General features: G+C 41.5%; 2 protein-coding genes across 2 annotated transcripts in view; one reads left to right on the forward strand and one right to left on the reverse strand.

The window, feature by feature from the left end:
• LOC307270145 (single-strand DNA endonuclease ASTE1-like) overlaps positions 1-379 on the forward strand; it is a gene marked incomplete at both ends in the record, with an annotated part of 12,120 nt that extends 11,741 nt beyond the window's left edge. Inside the window, one exon of the mRNA XM_080053313.1 lies at positions 1-379. This exon is cut by the window's left edge and continues 75 nt beyond it. Coding sequence (XP_079909439.1) covers positions 1-379 — 379 coding nt within the window.
• Positions 380-2,880: 2,501 nt separating this feature from the next.
• The window catches only part of LOC307270197 (single-strand DNA endonuclease ASTE1-like), a 24,246-nt gene continuing 9,626 nt past the window's right edge, over positions 2,881-17,500 (reverse strand). Inside the window, exons 8-10 of the mRNA XM_080053365.1 lie at positions 16,800-17,004; positions 4,891-5,026; positions 2,881-3,894 (exon numbers count right to left, since the gene is read on the reverse strand). Of these exons, the coding sequence (XP_079909491.1) occupies positions 3,759-3,894; positions 4,891-5,026; positions 16,800-17,004 (477 nt within the window). The 3' untranslated portion in view covers positions 2,881-3,758. The remainder of the gene's footprint in view (positions 3,895-4,890; positions 5,027-16,799; positions 17,005-17,500) is intronic.

The raw sequence follows: 17,500 nt of genomic DNA on the forward strand, positions 1-17,500 counted from the left end.
GAGCGACACCTCCACTAAAAAACTCTATTACAATATGATGAAAATCGTTGAGAAATTTCACGCCAAAGAAGACGCGACCGCCAATCCATCGGAACCCCAATCCAAGCCCGCATCGTTGGCTAGCAGCAGCAATCGACGTCAGCCATTGGAAGACCTCACCATAAACGTGGGACAGCTCTTCCTCTTAAAGAGCAACAGTGACGGAGGTGACGATGAAGCGGAGATGGAAGCTAGCAGCGCAGTGAGAGCGGAGAAGGATTTGTATCTCCAGGAAATGGTGTCCGTCAAAACTCGCTTCAAATCTAAAGAGAGGAACAACCGCTGCAACAACCCGGAACTCTCCCGCAAAGAGGAGCGCCGGGGAAGGGACCTCCTATGATTTATGTGTGTGTGTGTGTGTGTGTGTGTGTGTGTGTGTGTGTGTGTGTGTGTGTGTGTGTGTGTGTGTGAGAGAGAGAGAGAGAGAGAGTGCATGTCTGGGTGTGTGTGTGTATATGCAATTAGTTCAAGCTTTATTTAGACAGTTTTGTGTCAGAGAGGGGAATGACATGCAGAGAACGACCCGGGCTGGATTCTAACCCGGGTCTGCTGTGAAGAGGACAGACAGACAGACAGACAGACAGACAGACAGACAGACAGACAGACAGACAGACAGACAGACAGACAGACAGACAGACAGACAGACAGACAGACAGACAGACAGAGGACTGAGACTCTGTTTTGGTGTTAATACACAGCCTAGGCTCATAAGCTTATTTGTCGATCCATGTTGACGTCAACAAAGTCTACAAGAAGAACCAATCATTTCTATGGACTTTGATGATGAGGTTTTATCCATACAGTTGGTGATGCTTGATAACCACTTGATTACATGTTGTTGTTCACGTTTAAAACGCATCCATTGTTGTTATTTCTTTTGTTGTTTTTAAAGATTATTTTTTATTACCAGTGTTAGCCAAATTACATTTTAAACGCACAAATAAAATTAAAATATTAAACAATGTCCTTAGAAACCTGTAAAGTATAGAGTATGTTGTCTGCCATGTTGTTTATTTTATTTTATCTTTTGTTTTTGAGTTCAATAAAAAAAACTAAACAGAAAAGAATTACGGGTCATTTTAAATGAATACAAACTGAATGTTAAAGGTCCCATATTATGCAAAATGCACTTTTTAGATGTTTTTGAACATAAATATGGGTCCACGGTGTGCCTAGAGACTGCCAAAGTATATAAAAAAAATTATTCTCTCCTTTTCTCACTCTCCCCCTTTCTGAAACCCTCCACCCCTCCCCCCCAATATACTCCAGTCAGAAATCTCCCCAAAAAAGCCACCTCCCCCCATATTAGTAACCAGAAAACTTCCACCGTGCAGTAGTCTATGATAACCCCACCCCCCTATTTCTTATTGGTCCACGGCCCCGAGATCCTCTAGAAAAATATCCCTTCACCTCCATCTTGTTATGCCTTTAAGTGAGAGACACACACAAACAGAGATGGAGGTTAGACAGCAGAATAGCGCATAGAAAATAATATACCCCAAGGCATTATGGGACGGTGTGATGTTCATCCACTGATCAACAGGCTCCTGACAAGAGGTCGACGCTCCAAAACCACCAAGACGCCCGTAACATGGGAAACTAAGAGCTACCCAAGCTCAAGAGCCAGACCTGGTTAGTACACTCACACTCACTCACTCACTCACTCACTCACTCACTCACTCACTCACTCACTCACTCACTCACTAATGTCCCCGTTGAAAACAAAATCAACCCATTTTGTCTTTAAGGGGGACATCAAAAACCAACAAAAGAATATATTTTATTCCAGCCCGGGTCATTCTCTGACCTATTTCGTCTCTTTCTTTTCTTGACATGAAAAGTCTCTGTCTGTATGTCCGTAGCCTCTGCGGGCTTTTATTTTGAAGAGGCGACACACACTCATTTTATTTCTGAATTTCGACTCATTTGAAAGCCAATCTTTTTATTTCATATTCAACTTTAGCAAACTAAAGGGGCCCCCTTAGCTCAGTTGGTAGGGCGTCCCCCCCCCCATGGGCCGGGCCCAGCAGCGGACCCGGGTTCGATTCCAGCCCGCGGTCGTTCTCTGCATGTCACTCCCCTCTCTGCCCCATTTCAACTCTGTCTCTTAACACTATCAATAAAGCATAAAAATGCCCAAAAAATATATTTAACTTTAACAAACTAATTTTTAACTTAAAGGTGCAGTGTGTAATATGACATCATCAAGAAAGTTCTACAAAGTTCTAGAATGCAACGCTCCCTGGGTAACCCCAACCCTTTCGAATAATAACAGAAGCTACAGTGGCCTTCAAGGACAAGAACAATTCTAATTTTAAACAATGCACCTGATGACATTCCAACTATGACACTTTCAAGATGACGGCACTAGGCCTTGGTCCAAAATATGCAGAAATATGGACTTATATGAGAACCTTTCTAAGGGAAAAAATAATAATTAAAAAAAAATGTTCAGCTATTATGCACTAAATTAAACGTACTTATGGATATTATAATTACTTTCTACAAAATCTGCTAGGAAATAAAACCCAAAATTCTACACACTGCAGGTTTAATTTCCAATCATTTTATTTGAAACATATTAAGGGCCTTTAATATGTTTCAAATAAAATTATCGGAAATTAAGTTAAAAAAGTTACAAAAACAAATGTATTTTTATTGCCCAAAATAGATTGTAGTTTCTCCAGTTAACTACAAAAAAAGGCAAAAGTATTTTGAATCACTGTGCAAATACGAATATCGTGGGACCACCAGCAAGCTGCTGCAGAATGGAGTAAAAGAGACTCTGAAGGAGAAAAACATCAAGACGAAAAAGCATAATAGGTGCTATTTAAGAGGCAAGTTTATTTCTATAGCACAATTCAGACACAAGGCCATTCAAAGTGCTTTACAGGGGCATAACATACATAAAGATTAGACATTAGAAATTGCATTTAAGAGATAATAAAAACTAATAAAATATAGCTATCTCTGAACGCTCTATAAGAAATTGTTGACTATTGCCATGGAGACCTTTTAGATATGGCCTCGCCCCCACACAGCCCTGTTAAAAACAATTCTATTTTTTTAACTAAGTTTTATAATATTTCTGAACATTTAAAGGTGCAGTGTGTAATATGACATCATCAAGAAAGTTCTACAAAGTTCTAGAATGCAACGCTCCCTGGGTAACCCCAACCCTTTGGAATAATAACAGAAGCTACAGTGGCCTTCAAGGACAAGAACAATTCTAAATTTTTAACAATGCACCTGATGACATTCCAACTATGACACTTTCAAGATGGCGGCACTAGGCCTTGGTCCAAAATATGCAGAAATATGGACATATATGAGACCCTTTCTAAGGGAAAAAATAATAATTCAAAACTTTTTTTTTTCAGCTATTATGCACTAAATTAAATGTACTTATGGATATTATAATTACTTTCTACAAAATCTTCTAGGAAATAAAACCCAAAATTCTACACACTGCAGCTTTAATTTTCAAGCTGATTTTCGTGAAAGCTTATTGACACAAACACCTTCGATATATTGATTTCCATTGGTTTAAATACATTAATTAAAACAATTAAAAAAAAATAAAAGACATTATGCTATAACGATAAAAGCACCTTTAAAGACTTAGAGTTATTGCCCCCAAGTGGCCAAAATGTGTTAATGCAGCTTTAAAAAGGGTTAATTAGTCCTCCTCCTCCTTTACTCTCCTTTTCATCCCTCTCTTACTCTCCTCCGTTCTCCTCGATAACATTCAACATGTTTCGGTAAAGCTCAGACTCCATTTCTGGAAGGAGATTCAGTTCTTCTCCAGACTTCATCCTGTGGACCAGATGGTGTACCAGAGTCCCCTCATACAACCTGGACAAATCATAATAAGGATGAAATTAAAGGCGAAGTGAGCGATTTATTTATGTTAATATATGTGTTAAAGAGCTGGGGTATGTGATTTCTGATTGGTCAAAGTTAACATGAGCTGTACACTTTGACCAATCAGAGCGAGGCTCCGATTCTCTGTTCTTATTGGCTGTTGGGACTGTCCATTCACTTTGGCACGACTTTGTTGGTGTAGAGCGTGTCAGGGAGGGACCATAGGGGAGGGACCAAAGAGAACAAGTGGAGCGGTTGAGGTGTTTGGATTCGAATCTCTATCCCAACTGCCATTTTCTCCCCAAATCCTCCACCCCAGCTTTAAATCGCTCTATATTCATACAGTGATCACTTATATAGTGTGCATGCTTCATAACACAGGTCTCTCAGTCACCTGCTCTGCACGTAATGAATGTGTGTGTGTAAATGGTAACGTGGGAATGGGAACAGGTCTCCCTTGAAAAAGAGTCTCCGGTCTCAATGGGATTTACCTGTATAAATAAAAGGTTAAAAAAACCATATATATAAAAAAAAATGCCTAAAGCGGATGTAGTTGAATGTGTTTCTGACCTGGCTATCCGTGGATCAAGTAAAGAAAAAAGAAAGAGGAGGAGATTTGGAACGCAGGGATTATTGTTACTTTATTAGTGTGTTTTAAATGTCATTGGTAAAGCTTTAAACACATATACCGTATTTTCCGCACTATAAGCCGCACTGGACTATAAGCCGCAGGTGTTATAATGTTTAATTACCATATGTAAGAGTTCGTTCACAGAGGGGATTGTCGGGAAAGAGATGGCTGCTTGAGGAAGCTCCCATTTATTAACATTTCAACAAACAAGTTGCATATTTGCATGTTACCATTTAGTGCAATAGTAGCTACTAGCTACAGAACATATACTGTACTGTGTAATAACAGGGTCGAAAAATGGGGAAAAAGGCGCGGCTTATAGTCCGAAAATTACGGTAATTGAATGTGTTTCTCACCTGGCTATCTGGGGCTCAGGTAAAGGTGAGCAGAGCAGTTGGTTCAGGTAGACAGCGTCCTGCAGGCAGCCCTGCCATTGGTTCAGAGAGTGAGTCACATCCAAATCCAGCTTAGGTTGATTCTTGGTCTGATAAGCTGCAAAACACACAGACAGACAGACAGACAGACAGACAGACAGACAGAGAGACAGACAGACAGACAGAGAGACAGAGATACAGACAGACAGACAGACAGACAGAGAGAGAGACAGACAGACAGACAGACAGACAGACAGACAGACAGACAGACAGACAGAGACGGAGAGACAGACAGACAGACAGACAGACAGACAGACAGACAGACAGACAGAGAGAGAGAGAGAGAGAGACAGACAGACAGACAGACAGACAGACAGACAGACACACACAGACAGAGAGAGAGAGAGAGAGAGACAGACAGACAGACAGACAGACAGACAGACAGACAGACAGACAGACAGACAGACACACACACACACAGACAGACAGACAGACAGACAGACAGACAGACAGTATTGTTTTTGATTACTGTCAAATCAACTCTGTCAGTTTCTGCTATATGTTCCAGACATACAGAGGAATCGAAACCACCTTTCTCTCTGACCCACGGTGAAACAAGTTTAAAAGGATTATAAAAGTAAGAATAATTAAATAATTAACTCTTAGGTAATGCTTTTAACGGTTAGTTAACACCCCAAAAAATGTATTTGGAAAAAAAATATATATATTGGGGAATAGCTTTTAAGCCCAGGCCTGTTTCTTACCTGCTCTGTCTCTGTGTGAGTCTGATGTGTCTGTCCAATAAAGGTGGAAATACCCCCAAAAAATAATGGGGAAAAAGTATATAATAATAATAATAATAATAATAATAATAATAATAATAATAATAATAATAATAATAATAATAATAATAATAATAATAATAATAATAATAACTAGAACTGCAAGCAGTTTTGACCGGGGGCCAAGCCTCCGACGCAACTCGTCGTCAATAGGTATCGCTGTTTACGGATGAATTTCGCGAAAGTGCCACGGTGGAACGATGCAGCTCAATTCACAGAACAAGTGGATGTCAAGTTTTTTAATGTGCGATGTTTGGTTGGCGAGTTATGAGCAAAAGCAGATTGTCAGCCTTGACAAAATGGCCGCCGGAGCTAATTGCACAATGTAATGTCAATGGACATGCTAACATTCCCGCCTTTTTTCTTTGACGGAAAAAAAAAAATCACATTTTATTAAAAAGTCCCTTAAACATTAATATTTCTTGGCCATATTTTTTCTATAGACTCGTGTATGCCCCTTGATGGTTTACCGTGAGTTTTAAGAAAATTCCTCTGGCCAATTAGGAGATATAAAATTTCCTAATTTATGGCGCCCCCTTATGGCGAAAATTTCCAAATTTTTTATTGAACGCAATTAAGGGTAGCCCCAACATATGTCTAGAATTTGGACTTGATCCGACTTATGATTTTGGATTTATGAATTTCTACGTAAAACGTAGCTAATCAACAAATATTCAAAGCGCTACCGTTTCGTTATCGATGGTCGGATAACAATTCTTTCGAATGATTTTTTTCCGTGTGGTTTGGTAGATGTTCTGTGCAAACTTTGGTGTCAATTGTCCAAAAATTGTGGGAGGAGTAGCGAAAAATCAGTTTTGCAGTTTTCGCGATTTTGCGAAAAATCTATAATATCGCAAATGGGCGTGGCCTATGCCAAATGATGCAGCTGACTCCAGTGCATCTGTGGATATAAAGTTTTTGACTGTGGGAGGTTCGGTGTGGGAGTTATGACCCCAAACGCGTTTTCCTTGGTGTAGCGCCACCTAGTGGCCGGCATGTCTGAATTTTTTTGTATGCTGAGAATTCACGGACCTGGATCTAGTCATGCTATTGGCATGTCTGCACCCTTTACGGTTTGGGCTGTGGACACAGTTTTAGGGGGCGAAGTATAATAAAAATAATCGCCACTAAAACAATAGGGTTCCCTGCCCCGCAGGGCTTGGGAACCGCGTTGCTGTGCAAAACGCGGTCCCAGCTCCTGCTCGGGCTTGGCCCCCTAATAATAATAATAATAATAATAATAACAATAATAATAATAACTAGAACTGCAAGCAGTTTTTACCGGGGGCCAAGCCTCCGACGCGACTCGTCGTCAACCGCCGCGCCGGCCGCTCACTCCGCAGAATCTGCGGATGTAAAGTTTTTGACCGTGGGATGTTCGGTGCGGGAGTTGTATAGGTATCGCTGTTTACGGATGAATTTCGCGAAAGTGCCACGGTGGAACGATGCAGCTCAATTCACAGAACAAGTGGATGTCAAGTTTTTTAATGTGCGATGTGTGGTTGGCGAGTTATGAGCAAAAGCAGATTGTCAGCTTTGACAAAATGGCCGCCGGAGCTAATTGCACAATGTAATGTCAATGGACATGCTAACATTCCCGCCTTTTTTCTTTGACGGAAAAAAAAAAAATCTAATTTTATTAAAAAGTCCCTTAAACATTACTATTTCTTGGCCATATTTTTTATATAGACTTGGGTATGCCCCTTGATGGTTTCCCGTGAGTTTTAAGAAAATTCCTCTGGCCAATTAGGAGATATAAAATTTCCTAATTTATGGCGCCCCCTTATGGCAAAATTCTCCAATTTTTTTATTGAACGCAATTAAGGGTAGCCCCAACATATGTCTAAAATTTGGACTTGATCCGACTTATGATTTTGGATTTATGAATTTTTTCGTAAAACGTAGCTAATCAACAAATATTTAAAACGCTACCGTTTCGTTATCGATGGTCGGATCAAAATTCTTTTAAGTGATTTTTTTCCGTGTGGGTCGGTAGATGTTCTGTGCAAACTTTGGTGTCAATTGTCCAAAAATTATGGGAGGAGTAGCGAAAAATATGTTTTGCAGTTTTCGCGATTTTGCGAAAAATCTATAATATCGCAAATGGGCGTGGCCTATGCCAAATGATGCAGCTGACTCCAGTGCATCTGTGGATATAAAGTTTTTGACTGTGGGACGTTCGGTGTGGGAGTTATGACCCCAAACGCGTTTTCCTTCGTTGTAGCGCCACCTAGTGGCCGGCATGTCTGAATTTTTGTCGTATGCGTAGTCCGGACGGACCTGGATCTAGTCATGCAATTGGCATGTCTGCGCCCTTTACGGTTTGGGCTGTGCACGCAGTTTTAGGGAGGTACAAATAATAATAATAATAATAATAACTAGAACTGCAAGCAGTTTTTACCGGGGGCCAAGCCTCCGACGCAACTCGTCGTCAAGCGCCGTGCCTGCCGCTCACTCCACAGAACCTGTGGATGTAAAGTTTTTGACCGTGGGATGTTCGGTGCGGGAGTTGTATAGGTATCGCTGTTTATGGATGAATTTTGCGAAACTGCCACGGTGGAACGATGCAGCTCAATTCACAGAACAAGTGCATGTCAAGTTTTTTAATGTGCGATGTGTGGTTGGCGAGTTATGAGCAAAAGTAGATTGTCAGCCTTGACAAAATGGCCGCCGGAGCTAATTGCACAATGTAATGTCAATGGACATGCTAACATTCCCGCCTTTTTTCTTTGACGGAAAAAAAAAAATCTAATTTTATTAAAAAGTCCCTTTAACATTACTATTTCTTGGCCATATTTTTCATATAGACTCGGGTATGCCCCTTGATGGTTTCCCGTGAGTTTTAAGAAAATTCCTCTGGCCAATTAGGAGATATAAAATTTCCTAATTTATGGCGCCCCCTTATGGCGAAATTCTCCAATTTTTTTATTGAACGCAATTAAGGGTAGCCCCAACATATGTCTAAAATTTGGACTTGATCCGACTTATGATTTTGGATTTATGAATTTTTTCGTAAAACGTAGCTAATCAACAAATATTTCAAACGCTACCGTTTCTCTATCCATGGTCGGATCACAATTCTTTCGAATGATTTCTTTCCGTGTGGGTCGGTAGATGTTCTGTGCAAAGTCTGGTGTCAATTGTCCAAAAATTGTGGGAGGTGTAGCGAAAAATAAGTTTTTCAGTTTTTGCGATTCTGCGAAAAATCTATAATATCGCAAATGGGCGTGGCCTATGCCAAATGATGCAGCTGACTCCAGTGCATCTGTGGATATAAAGTTTTTGACGGTGGGACGTTCGGTGTGGGAGTTAAGACCCCAAACGCGTTTTCCTTCGTTGTAGCGCCACCTAGTGGCCGGCATGTCTGAATTTTTTTGTAGGCCGGGAGGCCGGGGGTCTGAACTAGTCACGCAAGTGGCATGTCCCAACCCTTTACGGTTTGGGCTGCAGCACCACTTTTACTCGGAGAAAAATTAAAATAATAATAATAACTAGAACTGCAAGCAGTTTTTACCGGGGGCCAAGCCTCCGACGCAACTCGTCGTCAAGCGCCGTGCCTGCCGCTCACTCCACAGAACCTGTGGATGTAAAGTTTTTGACCGTGGGATGTTCGGTGTGGGAGTTGTATAGGTATCGCTGTTTATGGATGAATTTTGCGAAACTGCCACGGTGGAACGATGCAGCTCAATTCACAGAACAAGTGCATGTCAAGTTTTTTAATGTGCGATGTGTGGTTGGCGAGTTATGAGCAAAAGTAGATTGTCAGCCTTGACAAAATGGCCGCCGGAGCTAATTGCACAATGTAATGTCAATGGACATGCTAACATTCCCGCCTTTTTTCTTTGACGGAAAAAAAAAAAATCTAATTTTATTAAAAAGTCCCTTACACATTAATATTTGTTGGCCATATTTTTTATATAGAGTCGTGTATGCCCCTTGATGGTTTCCCATGAGTTTTAAGAAATTTCCTCTGGCCAATTAGGAGATATGAAATTTCCTAATTTATGGCGCCCCCTTATGGCGAAAATGTCCAATTTTTTTATTGAACGCAATTAAGGGTAGCCCCAACATATGTCTAAAATTTGGACTTGATCCGACTTATGATTTTGGATTTATTAATTTTTTCGTAAAACGTAGCTAATCAACAAATATTTAAAACGCTACCGTTTTGTTATCCATGGTCGGATCACAATTCTTTCGAATGATTTATTTCCGTGTGGGTCGGTAGATGTTCTGTGCAAAGTCTGGTGTCAATTGTCCAAAAATTGTGGGAGGTGTAGCGAAAAATAAGTTTTTCAGTTTTCGCGATTCTGCGAAAAATCTATAATATCGCAAATGGGCGTGGCCTATGCCAAATGATGCAGCTGACTCCAGTGCATCTGTGGATATAAAGTTTTTGACTGTGGGACGTTCTGTGTGGGAGTTATGACCCCAAACGCGTTTTCCTTCGTTGTAGCGCCACCTAGTGGCCGGCATGTCTGAATTTTTTTGTAGGCCGGGAGGCCGGGGGTCTGAACTAGTCACGCAAGTGGCATGTCCCAACCCTTTACGGTTTGGGCTGCAGCACCACTTTTACTCGGAGAAAAATTAAAATAATAATAATAACTAGAACTGCAAGCAGTTTTGACCGGGGGCCAAGCCTCCGACGCAACTCGTCGTCAATAGGTATCGCTGTTTATGGATGAATTTCGCGAAACTGCCACGGTGGAACGATGCAGCTCAATTCACAGAACAAGTGGATGTCAAGTTTTTTAATGTGCGATGTTTGGTTGGCGAGTTATGAGCAAAAGTAAATTGTCAGCCTTGACAAAATGGCTGCCGGAGCTAATTGCACAATGTAATGTCAATGGACATGCTAACATTCCCGCCTTTTTTCTTTGACGGAATTTTTTTTTTTAAATTTTATTAAAAAGTCCCTTAAACATTACTATTTCTTGGCCATATTTTTTCTATAGACTCGTGTTTGCCCCTTGATGTTTTACCGTGAGTTTTAAGAAAATTCCTCTGGCCAATTAGGAGATATAAAATTTCCTAATTTATGGCGCCCCCTTATGGCGAAAATGTCCAATTTTTTTATTGAACATAATTAAGGGTAGCCCCAACATATGTCCAAAATTTGGACTTGATCCGACTTATGATTTTGGATTTATGAATTTTTTCGTAAAACGTAGCTAATCAACAAATATTTAAAACGCTACCGTTTCGTTATCCATGGTCGGATCAAAATTCTTTTACGTGATTTTTTTCCGTGTGGGTCGGTAGATGTTCTGTGCAAAGTTTGGTGTCAATTGTCCAAAAAATATGGGAGGAGTAGCGAAAAATATGTTTTGCAGTTTTCGCGATTTTGCGAAAAATCTATAATATCGCAAATGGGCGTGGCCTATGCCAAATGATGCAGCTGACTCCAGTGCATCTGTGGATATAAAGTTTTTGACTGTGGGACGTTCGGTGTGGGAGTTATGACCCCAAACGCGTTTTCCTTCGTTGTAGCGCCACCTAGTGGCCGGCATGTCTGAATTTTTGTCGTATGCGTAGTCCGGACGGACCTGGATCTAGTCATGCAATTGGCATGTCTGCACCCTTTACGGTTTGGGCTGTGTACGCAGTTTTAGGGAGGTACAAATAATAATAATAATAATAATAATAATCGCCACAAAAACAATAGGGTTCCCTGCCCCGCAGGGCTTGGGAACCGCGTTGCTGTGCAAAACGCGGTCCCAGCTCCTGCTCGGGCTTGGCCCCCTAACTAGAACTGCAAGCAGTTTTTACCGGGGGCCAAGCCTCCGACGCGACTCGTCGTCAACCGCCGCGCCGGCCGCTCACTCCGCAGAATCTGCGGATGTAAAGTTTTTGACCGTGGGATGTTCGGTGCGGGAGTTGTATAGGTATCGCTGTTTACGGATGAATTTCGCGAAAGTGCCACGGTGGAACGATGCAGCTCAATTCACAGAACAAGTGGATGTCAAGTTTTTTAATGTGCGATGTGTGGTTGGCGAGTTATGAGCAAAAGCAGATTGTCAGCCTTGACAAAATGGCCGCCGGAGCTAATTGCACAATGTAATGTCAATGGACATGCTAACATTCCCGCCTTTTTTCTTTGACGGAAAAAAAAAAATCTAATTTTATTAAAAAGTCCCTTAAACATTACTATTTCTTGGCCATATTTTTTATATAGACTCGTGTATGCCCCTTGATGCTTTCCCGTGAGTTTTAAGAAATTTCCTCTGGCCAATTACGAGATATGAAATTTCCTAATTTATGGCGCCCCCTTATGGCGAAAATGTCCAATTTTTTTATTGAATGCAATTATGGGTAGCCCCAACATATGTCTAAAATTTGGACTTGATCCGACTTATGATTTTGGATTTATGAATTTTTTCGTAAAACGTAGCTAATCAACAAATATTTAAAACGCTACCGTTTCGTTATCGATGGTCGGATCAAAATTCTTTTATGTGATTTTTTTCCGTGTGGGTCGGTAGATGTTCTGTGCAAAGTTTGGTGTCAATTGTCCAAAAAATATGGGAGGAGTAGCGAAAAGTCAGTTTTGCAGTTTTCGCGATTCTGCGAAAAATCTATAATATCGCAAATGGGCGTGGCCTATGCCAAATGATGCAGCTGACTCCAGTGCATCTGTGGATATAAAGTTTTTGACTGTGGGACGTTCGGTGTGGGAGTTATGACCCCAAACGCGTTTTCCTTCGTTGTAGCGCCACCTAGTGGCCGGCATGTCTGAATTTTTTTGTAGGCCGGGAGGCCGGGGGTCTGAACTAGTCACGCAAGTGGCATGTCCCAACCCTTTACGGTTTGGGCTGCAGCACCACTTTTACTCGGAGAAAAATTAAAATAATAATAATAATAACTAGAACTGCAAGCAGTTTTTACCGGGGGCCAAGCCTCCGACGCAACTCGTCGTCAAGCGCCGTGCCTGCCGCTCACTCCACAGAACCTGTGGATGTAAAGTTTTTGACCGTGGGATGTTCGGTGCGGGAGTTGTATAGGTATCGCCCCTTATGGATGAATTTGGCAAAACTGCCACGGTGGAATGATGCAGCTCAATTCACAGAACAAGTGCATGTCAAGTTTTTTAATGTGCGATGTGTGGTTGGCGAGTTATGAGCAAAAGTAGATTGTCAGCCTTGACAAAATGGCCGCCGGAGCTAATTGCACAATGTAATGTCAATGGACATGCTAACATTCCCGCCTTTTTTCTTTGACGGAAAAAAAAAATCAAATTTTATTAAAAAGTCCCTTAAACATTACTATTTCTTGGCCATATTTTTTCTATAGACTCGTGTTTGCCCCTTGATGGTTTCCCGTGAGTTTTAAGAAAATTCCTCTGGCCAATTAGGAGATATAAAATTTCCTAATTTATGGCGCCCCCTTATGGCGAAAATGTCCAATTTTTTTATTGAACGCAATTAAGGGTAGCCCCAACATATGTCTAAAATTTGGACTTGATCCGACTTATGATTTTGGATTTATGAATTTTTTCGTAAAACGTAGCTAATCAACAAATATTTAAAACGCTACCGTTTCGTTATCCATGGTCGGATCAAAATTCTTTCGTATGATTTCTTTCCGTGTGGGTCGGTAGATGTTCTGTGCAAACTTTGGTGTCAATTGTCCAAAAATTGTGGGAGGAGTAGCGAAAAGTCAGTTTTGCAGTTTTCACGATTTTGCAAAAAATCTATAATATCGCAAATGGGCGTGGCCTATGCCAAATGATGCAGCTGACTCCAGTGCATCTGTGGATATAAAGTTTTTGACTGTGGGACGTTCGGTGTGGGAGTTATGGCCCCGAACGCGTTTTCTTTGGTGTAGCGCCACCTAGTGGCCGGCATGTCTGAATTTTGTTGTCTGCGTAGTCCGGACGGACCTGGATCTAGTCATGCAATTGGCATGTCTGCACCCTTTACGGTTTGGGCTGTGGACACAGTTTTAGGGAGGTAAGTATAATAATAATAATAATCGCCACAAAAACAATAGGGTTCCCTGCCCCGCAGGGCTTGGGAACCGCGTTGCTGTGCAAAACGCGGTCCCAGCTCCTGCTCGGGCTTGGCCCCCTAATAATAATCGCCACAAAAACAATAGGGTTCCCTGCCCCGCAGGGCTTGGGAACCGCGTTGCTGTGCAAAACGCGGTCCCAGCTCCTGCTCGGGCTTGGCCCCCTAATAATAATAATCGCCACAAAAACAATAGGGTTCCCTGCCCCGCAGGGCTTGGGAACCGCGTTGCTGTGCAAAACGCGGTCCCAGCTCCTGCTCGGGCTTGGCCCCCTAACTAGAACTGCAAGCAGTTTTGACCGGGGGCCAAGCCTCCGACGCAACTCGTCGTCAACCGCCGCGCCGGCCGCTCACTCCACGGAATCCGTGGATGTAAAGTTTTTGACCGTGGGATGTTCGGTGCGGGAGTTGTATAGGTATCGCTGTTTACGGATGAATTTCGCGAAAGTGCCACGGTAGAACAATGCAGCTCAATTCACAGAACAAGTGGATGTCAAGTTTTTTAAAGTGCGATGTTTGGTTGGCGAGTTATGAGCAAAAGCAGATTGTCAGCCTTGACAAAATGGCCGCCGGAGCTAATTGCACAATGTAATGTCAATGGACATGCTAACATTCCCGCCTTTTTTCTTTGACGGAAAAGAAAAAATCTAATTTTATTAAAAAGTCCCGTAAACATTACTATTTCTTGGCCATATTTTTCATATAGACTCGGGTACGCCCGTTGATGGTTTCCCGTGAGTTTTAAGAAAATTCCTTTGGCCAATTAGGAGATATAAAATTCCCTAGTTTATGGCGCCCCCTTATGGCGAAAATTTCCAATTTTTTTTTTGAACGTAATTAAGGGTAGCCCCAACATATGTCTAAAATTTGAACTTGATCCGACTTATGATTTTGGATTTATGAATTTCTACGTAAAACGTAGCTAATCAACAAATATTTAAAACGCTACCGTTTCTCTATCCATGGTCGGATCAAAATGCATTAGCATGATTTCTTTCCGTGTGGGTCGGTAGATGTGCTGTGCAAACTTTGGTGTCAATTGTCCAAAAATTGTGGGAGGAGTAGCGAAAAATATGTTTTTCAGTTTTCGCGATTTTGCGAAAAATCTATAATATCGCAAATGGGCGTGGCCTATGCCAAAAGATGCAGCTGACTCCAGTGAATATGTGGATATAAAGTTTTTGACTGTGGGAGTTTCGGTGTGGGAGTTATGGCCCCAAACGCGTTTTCTTTGGTGTAGCGCCACCTAGTGGCCGGCATGTCTGAATAGTTTTGTATGCGTACACGGCCCGGACCTGGATCTAGTCATGCAATTGGCATGTCTGCACCCTTTACGGTTTGGCCTGTGGACACAGTTTTAGGTGACTACAAATAATAATCCTTACTAAAACAATAGGGTTCCCTGCCCCGCAGGGCTTGGGAACCGCGTTGCTGTGCAAAACGCGGTCCCAGCTCCTGCTCGGGCTTGGCCCCCTAATAATAATCGCCACAAAAACAATAGGGTTCCCTGCCCCGCAGGGCTTGGGAACCGCGTTGCTGTGCAAAACGCGGTCCCAGCTCCTGCTCGGGCTTGGCCCCCTAATAATAATAATAATAATACATTTTATTTAAAGGCACTTTTCTCTGCACTCTCTAGGAGACCATACAGACATTTACTACTTTTAAAAAGCAGCAGTGAGTGAGCAATATAAAATTAAGCAAAAATAAAAACAACAGGAAAATACATAGGGGAGAACGGGGGAATGTGAGCCATCGGGTAATGTGAGACACCCCCTGTATCTAGGCAATGGAACACATTTTTGGTCATGTGATAAATATGTTTTCAAGCCCCTCTCATTTCCCCTTGGTCATGAAAGAGAGGACCTTATGGTGATGTTGTAAGCATGTTTTTCTTTCACAAAAATGTCTTTTTTGCATGTAAAGTAAATGTTCTTGCCGTCAACTTAATCTATTGTTGTGCCAAAGCAAATTGATTCAGGTAGAAAAACTTCTATCATACATGTTGATGAACTACCAACATATGAAACCATGTGATGATGATAAATGAATATTAGCCTGATTTGCTGAGAGAGGTAGTTTTTTCTCAAATTGTGGCAGTGGGGTAAAGTGAGACAAATGCTGTGGGGTAAAGTGAGACAGTGTCTGTGCCCTCTTTTAATGAATCCATTATATTTGAGGTAGCAAGGAGACTAGTTTGAAAAGACAAAAGACAATGTGGGCTGGAGGTGGGGGTTGATGGTTGAATGGGTGTCAGCAAGGGCATGGTTTGGCACGTATGTATGTGGGGGACAGGAGAGTGACCTTTAACATCAATAGACTCTAAGTAATATGTCTTTATTCAATGAATGATCCCAATAAAACAAATGCAGAAAAATATTAATCAAAGACTCAAAAGATGGAAAATGACAGCTGGGTCTAGTCCTGTGTTCTGAGTCCCAGGCTGTTCTAGCTGGTTCTGATCCAGACACTCGCTGGCTCTAAGGGTCCTGTGTTCTGACCCCCAGACTGTGTTCTAATCTAACTGGTTCTATCTGTCATGAATATGAATTATATGTTGTATTTGTTCAGAGTTACTTTCAAGTGTTTAGAAAATGTTTTGCTTAAATGACCAAACCCCATGATTCTGTTACTCGTCCGACATTAGTTTTGTAATATTTGGTTTTCAAGCTAGCTGTCAGGATTGTAACTATTACAACATTTGTTGTTATGATAGTTTCAGAGTGGGAAAAGTAAGTGGATCAGTTTACCCCCTTGATTTCTCTGGTCTGTCTCAGTTTACCCCACAGCTGGGGTAAAGTGAGACACAAGACAACTTCTTTTAAAACAATCATATTTTCACTGCCCTTTGTCTTGAATAAATTCTGCTAATGCCCTTTTCTAGGAAACATCCTGAATTAATGGGAAATGTGTAAATTTGACCGATTAATCATTTTAGCTCCCTAAAATGATTTTAGTTTTTTTTAGAGGGAAGCAAATGTAAAAAGTGTCTCACATTACCCCGTTCTCCCCTATATTGGGGATAGTTTTTAAGCCTTGTTATTACCTGCTTTGACCCTGAGTGCGTCCCCATGGCTCAGCCCCAGCAGCAGGGCTCTCAGCAGCGTTCTGTCTGGCGGCGGCTCTGCTCTCTGCAGCCAGTAGCAGCTGACGGCCACCGGGAGGCGCAGTGAGGCGGGCAGAGCAGAGAGACACGCCTCGCTCACTCCCAGAGCCCCGAGCAACACCGCCATACGATCACAGGGGGAAGACTGGGGGGAGAGAGAGAGAGAGAGGGGGATGAGATAGATAAATAGATAGATAGATAGATAGATAGATAGATAGATAGATAGATAGATAGATAGATAGATAGATAGATAGATAGATAGATAGATAGATAGATAGATAGATAGATAGATAGATAGATAGATAGATAGATAGATAGATAGATAGATAGATAGATAGATAGATAGATAGATAGATAGATAGAGAAAAAACATTTACTTTAATGATTAAAAAAGACAAAGGCAACACTAAATAATCTCTCATATGAATAAAAAAATGTTTTCAGACAGGCTCTGATAAGTGTTGTAGTTTTAGAATATTTTACATTCCAAATCTTGAAAGTCCTGCGTCACAACCATGATACGTCAACACCGACTTACAATTTCTGAAGAAGTTATATGAAATGTTTTGATAATTTTATTTTCCTGAAGTAGTTCATACGAGCGCCTAACATCAACAGAAAAACAAACCAAACTGCTACTA

Source organism: Ammodytes marinus (genome assembly GCF_949987685.1).
Source record: "Ammodytes marinus genome assembly, chromosome: 25".
NCBI classification, from domain to species: domain Eukaryota; kingdom Metazoa; phylum Chordata; class Actinopteri; order Uranoscopiformes; family Ammodytidae; genus Ammodytes; species Ammodytes marinus.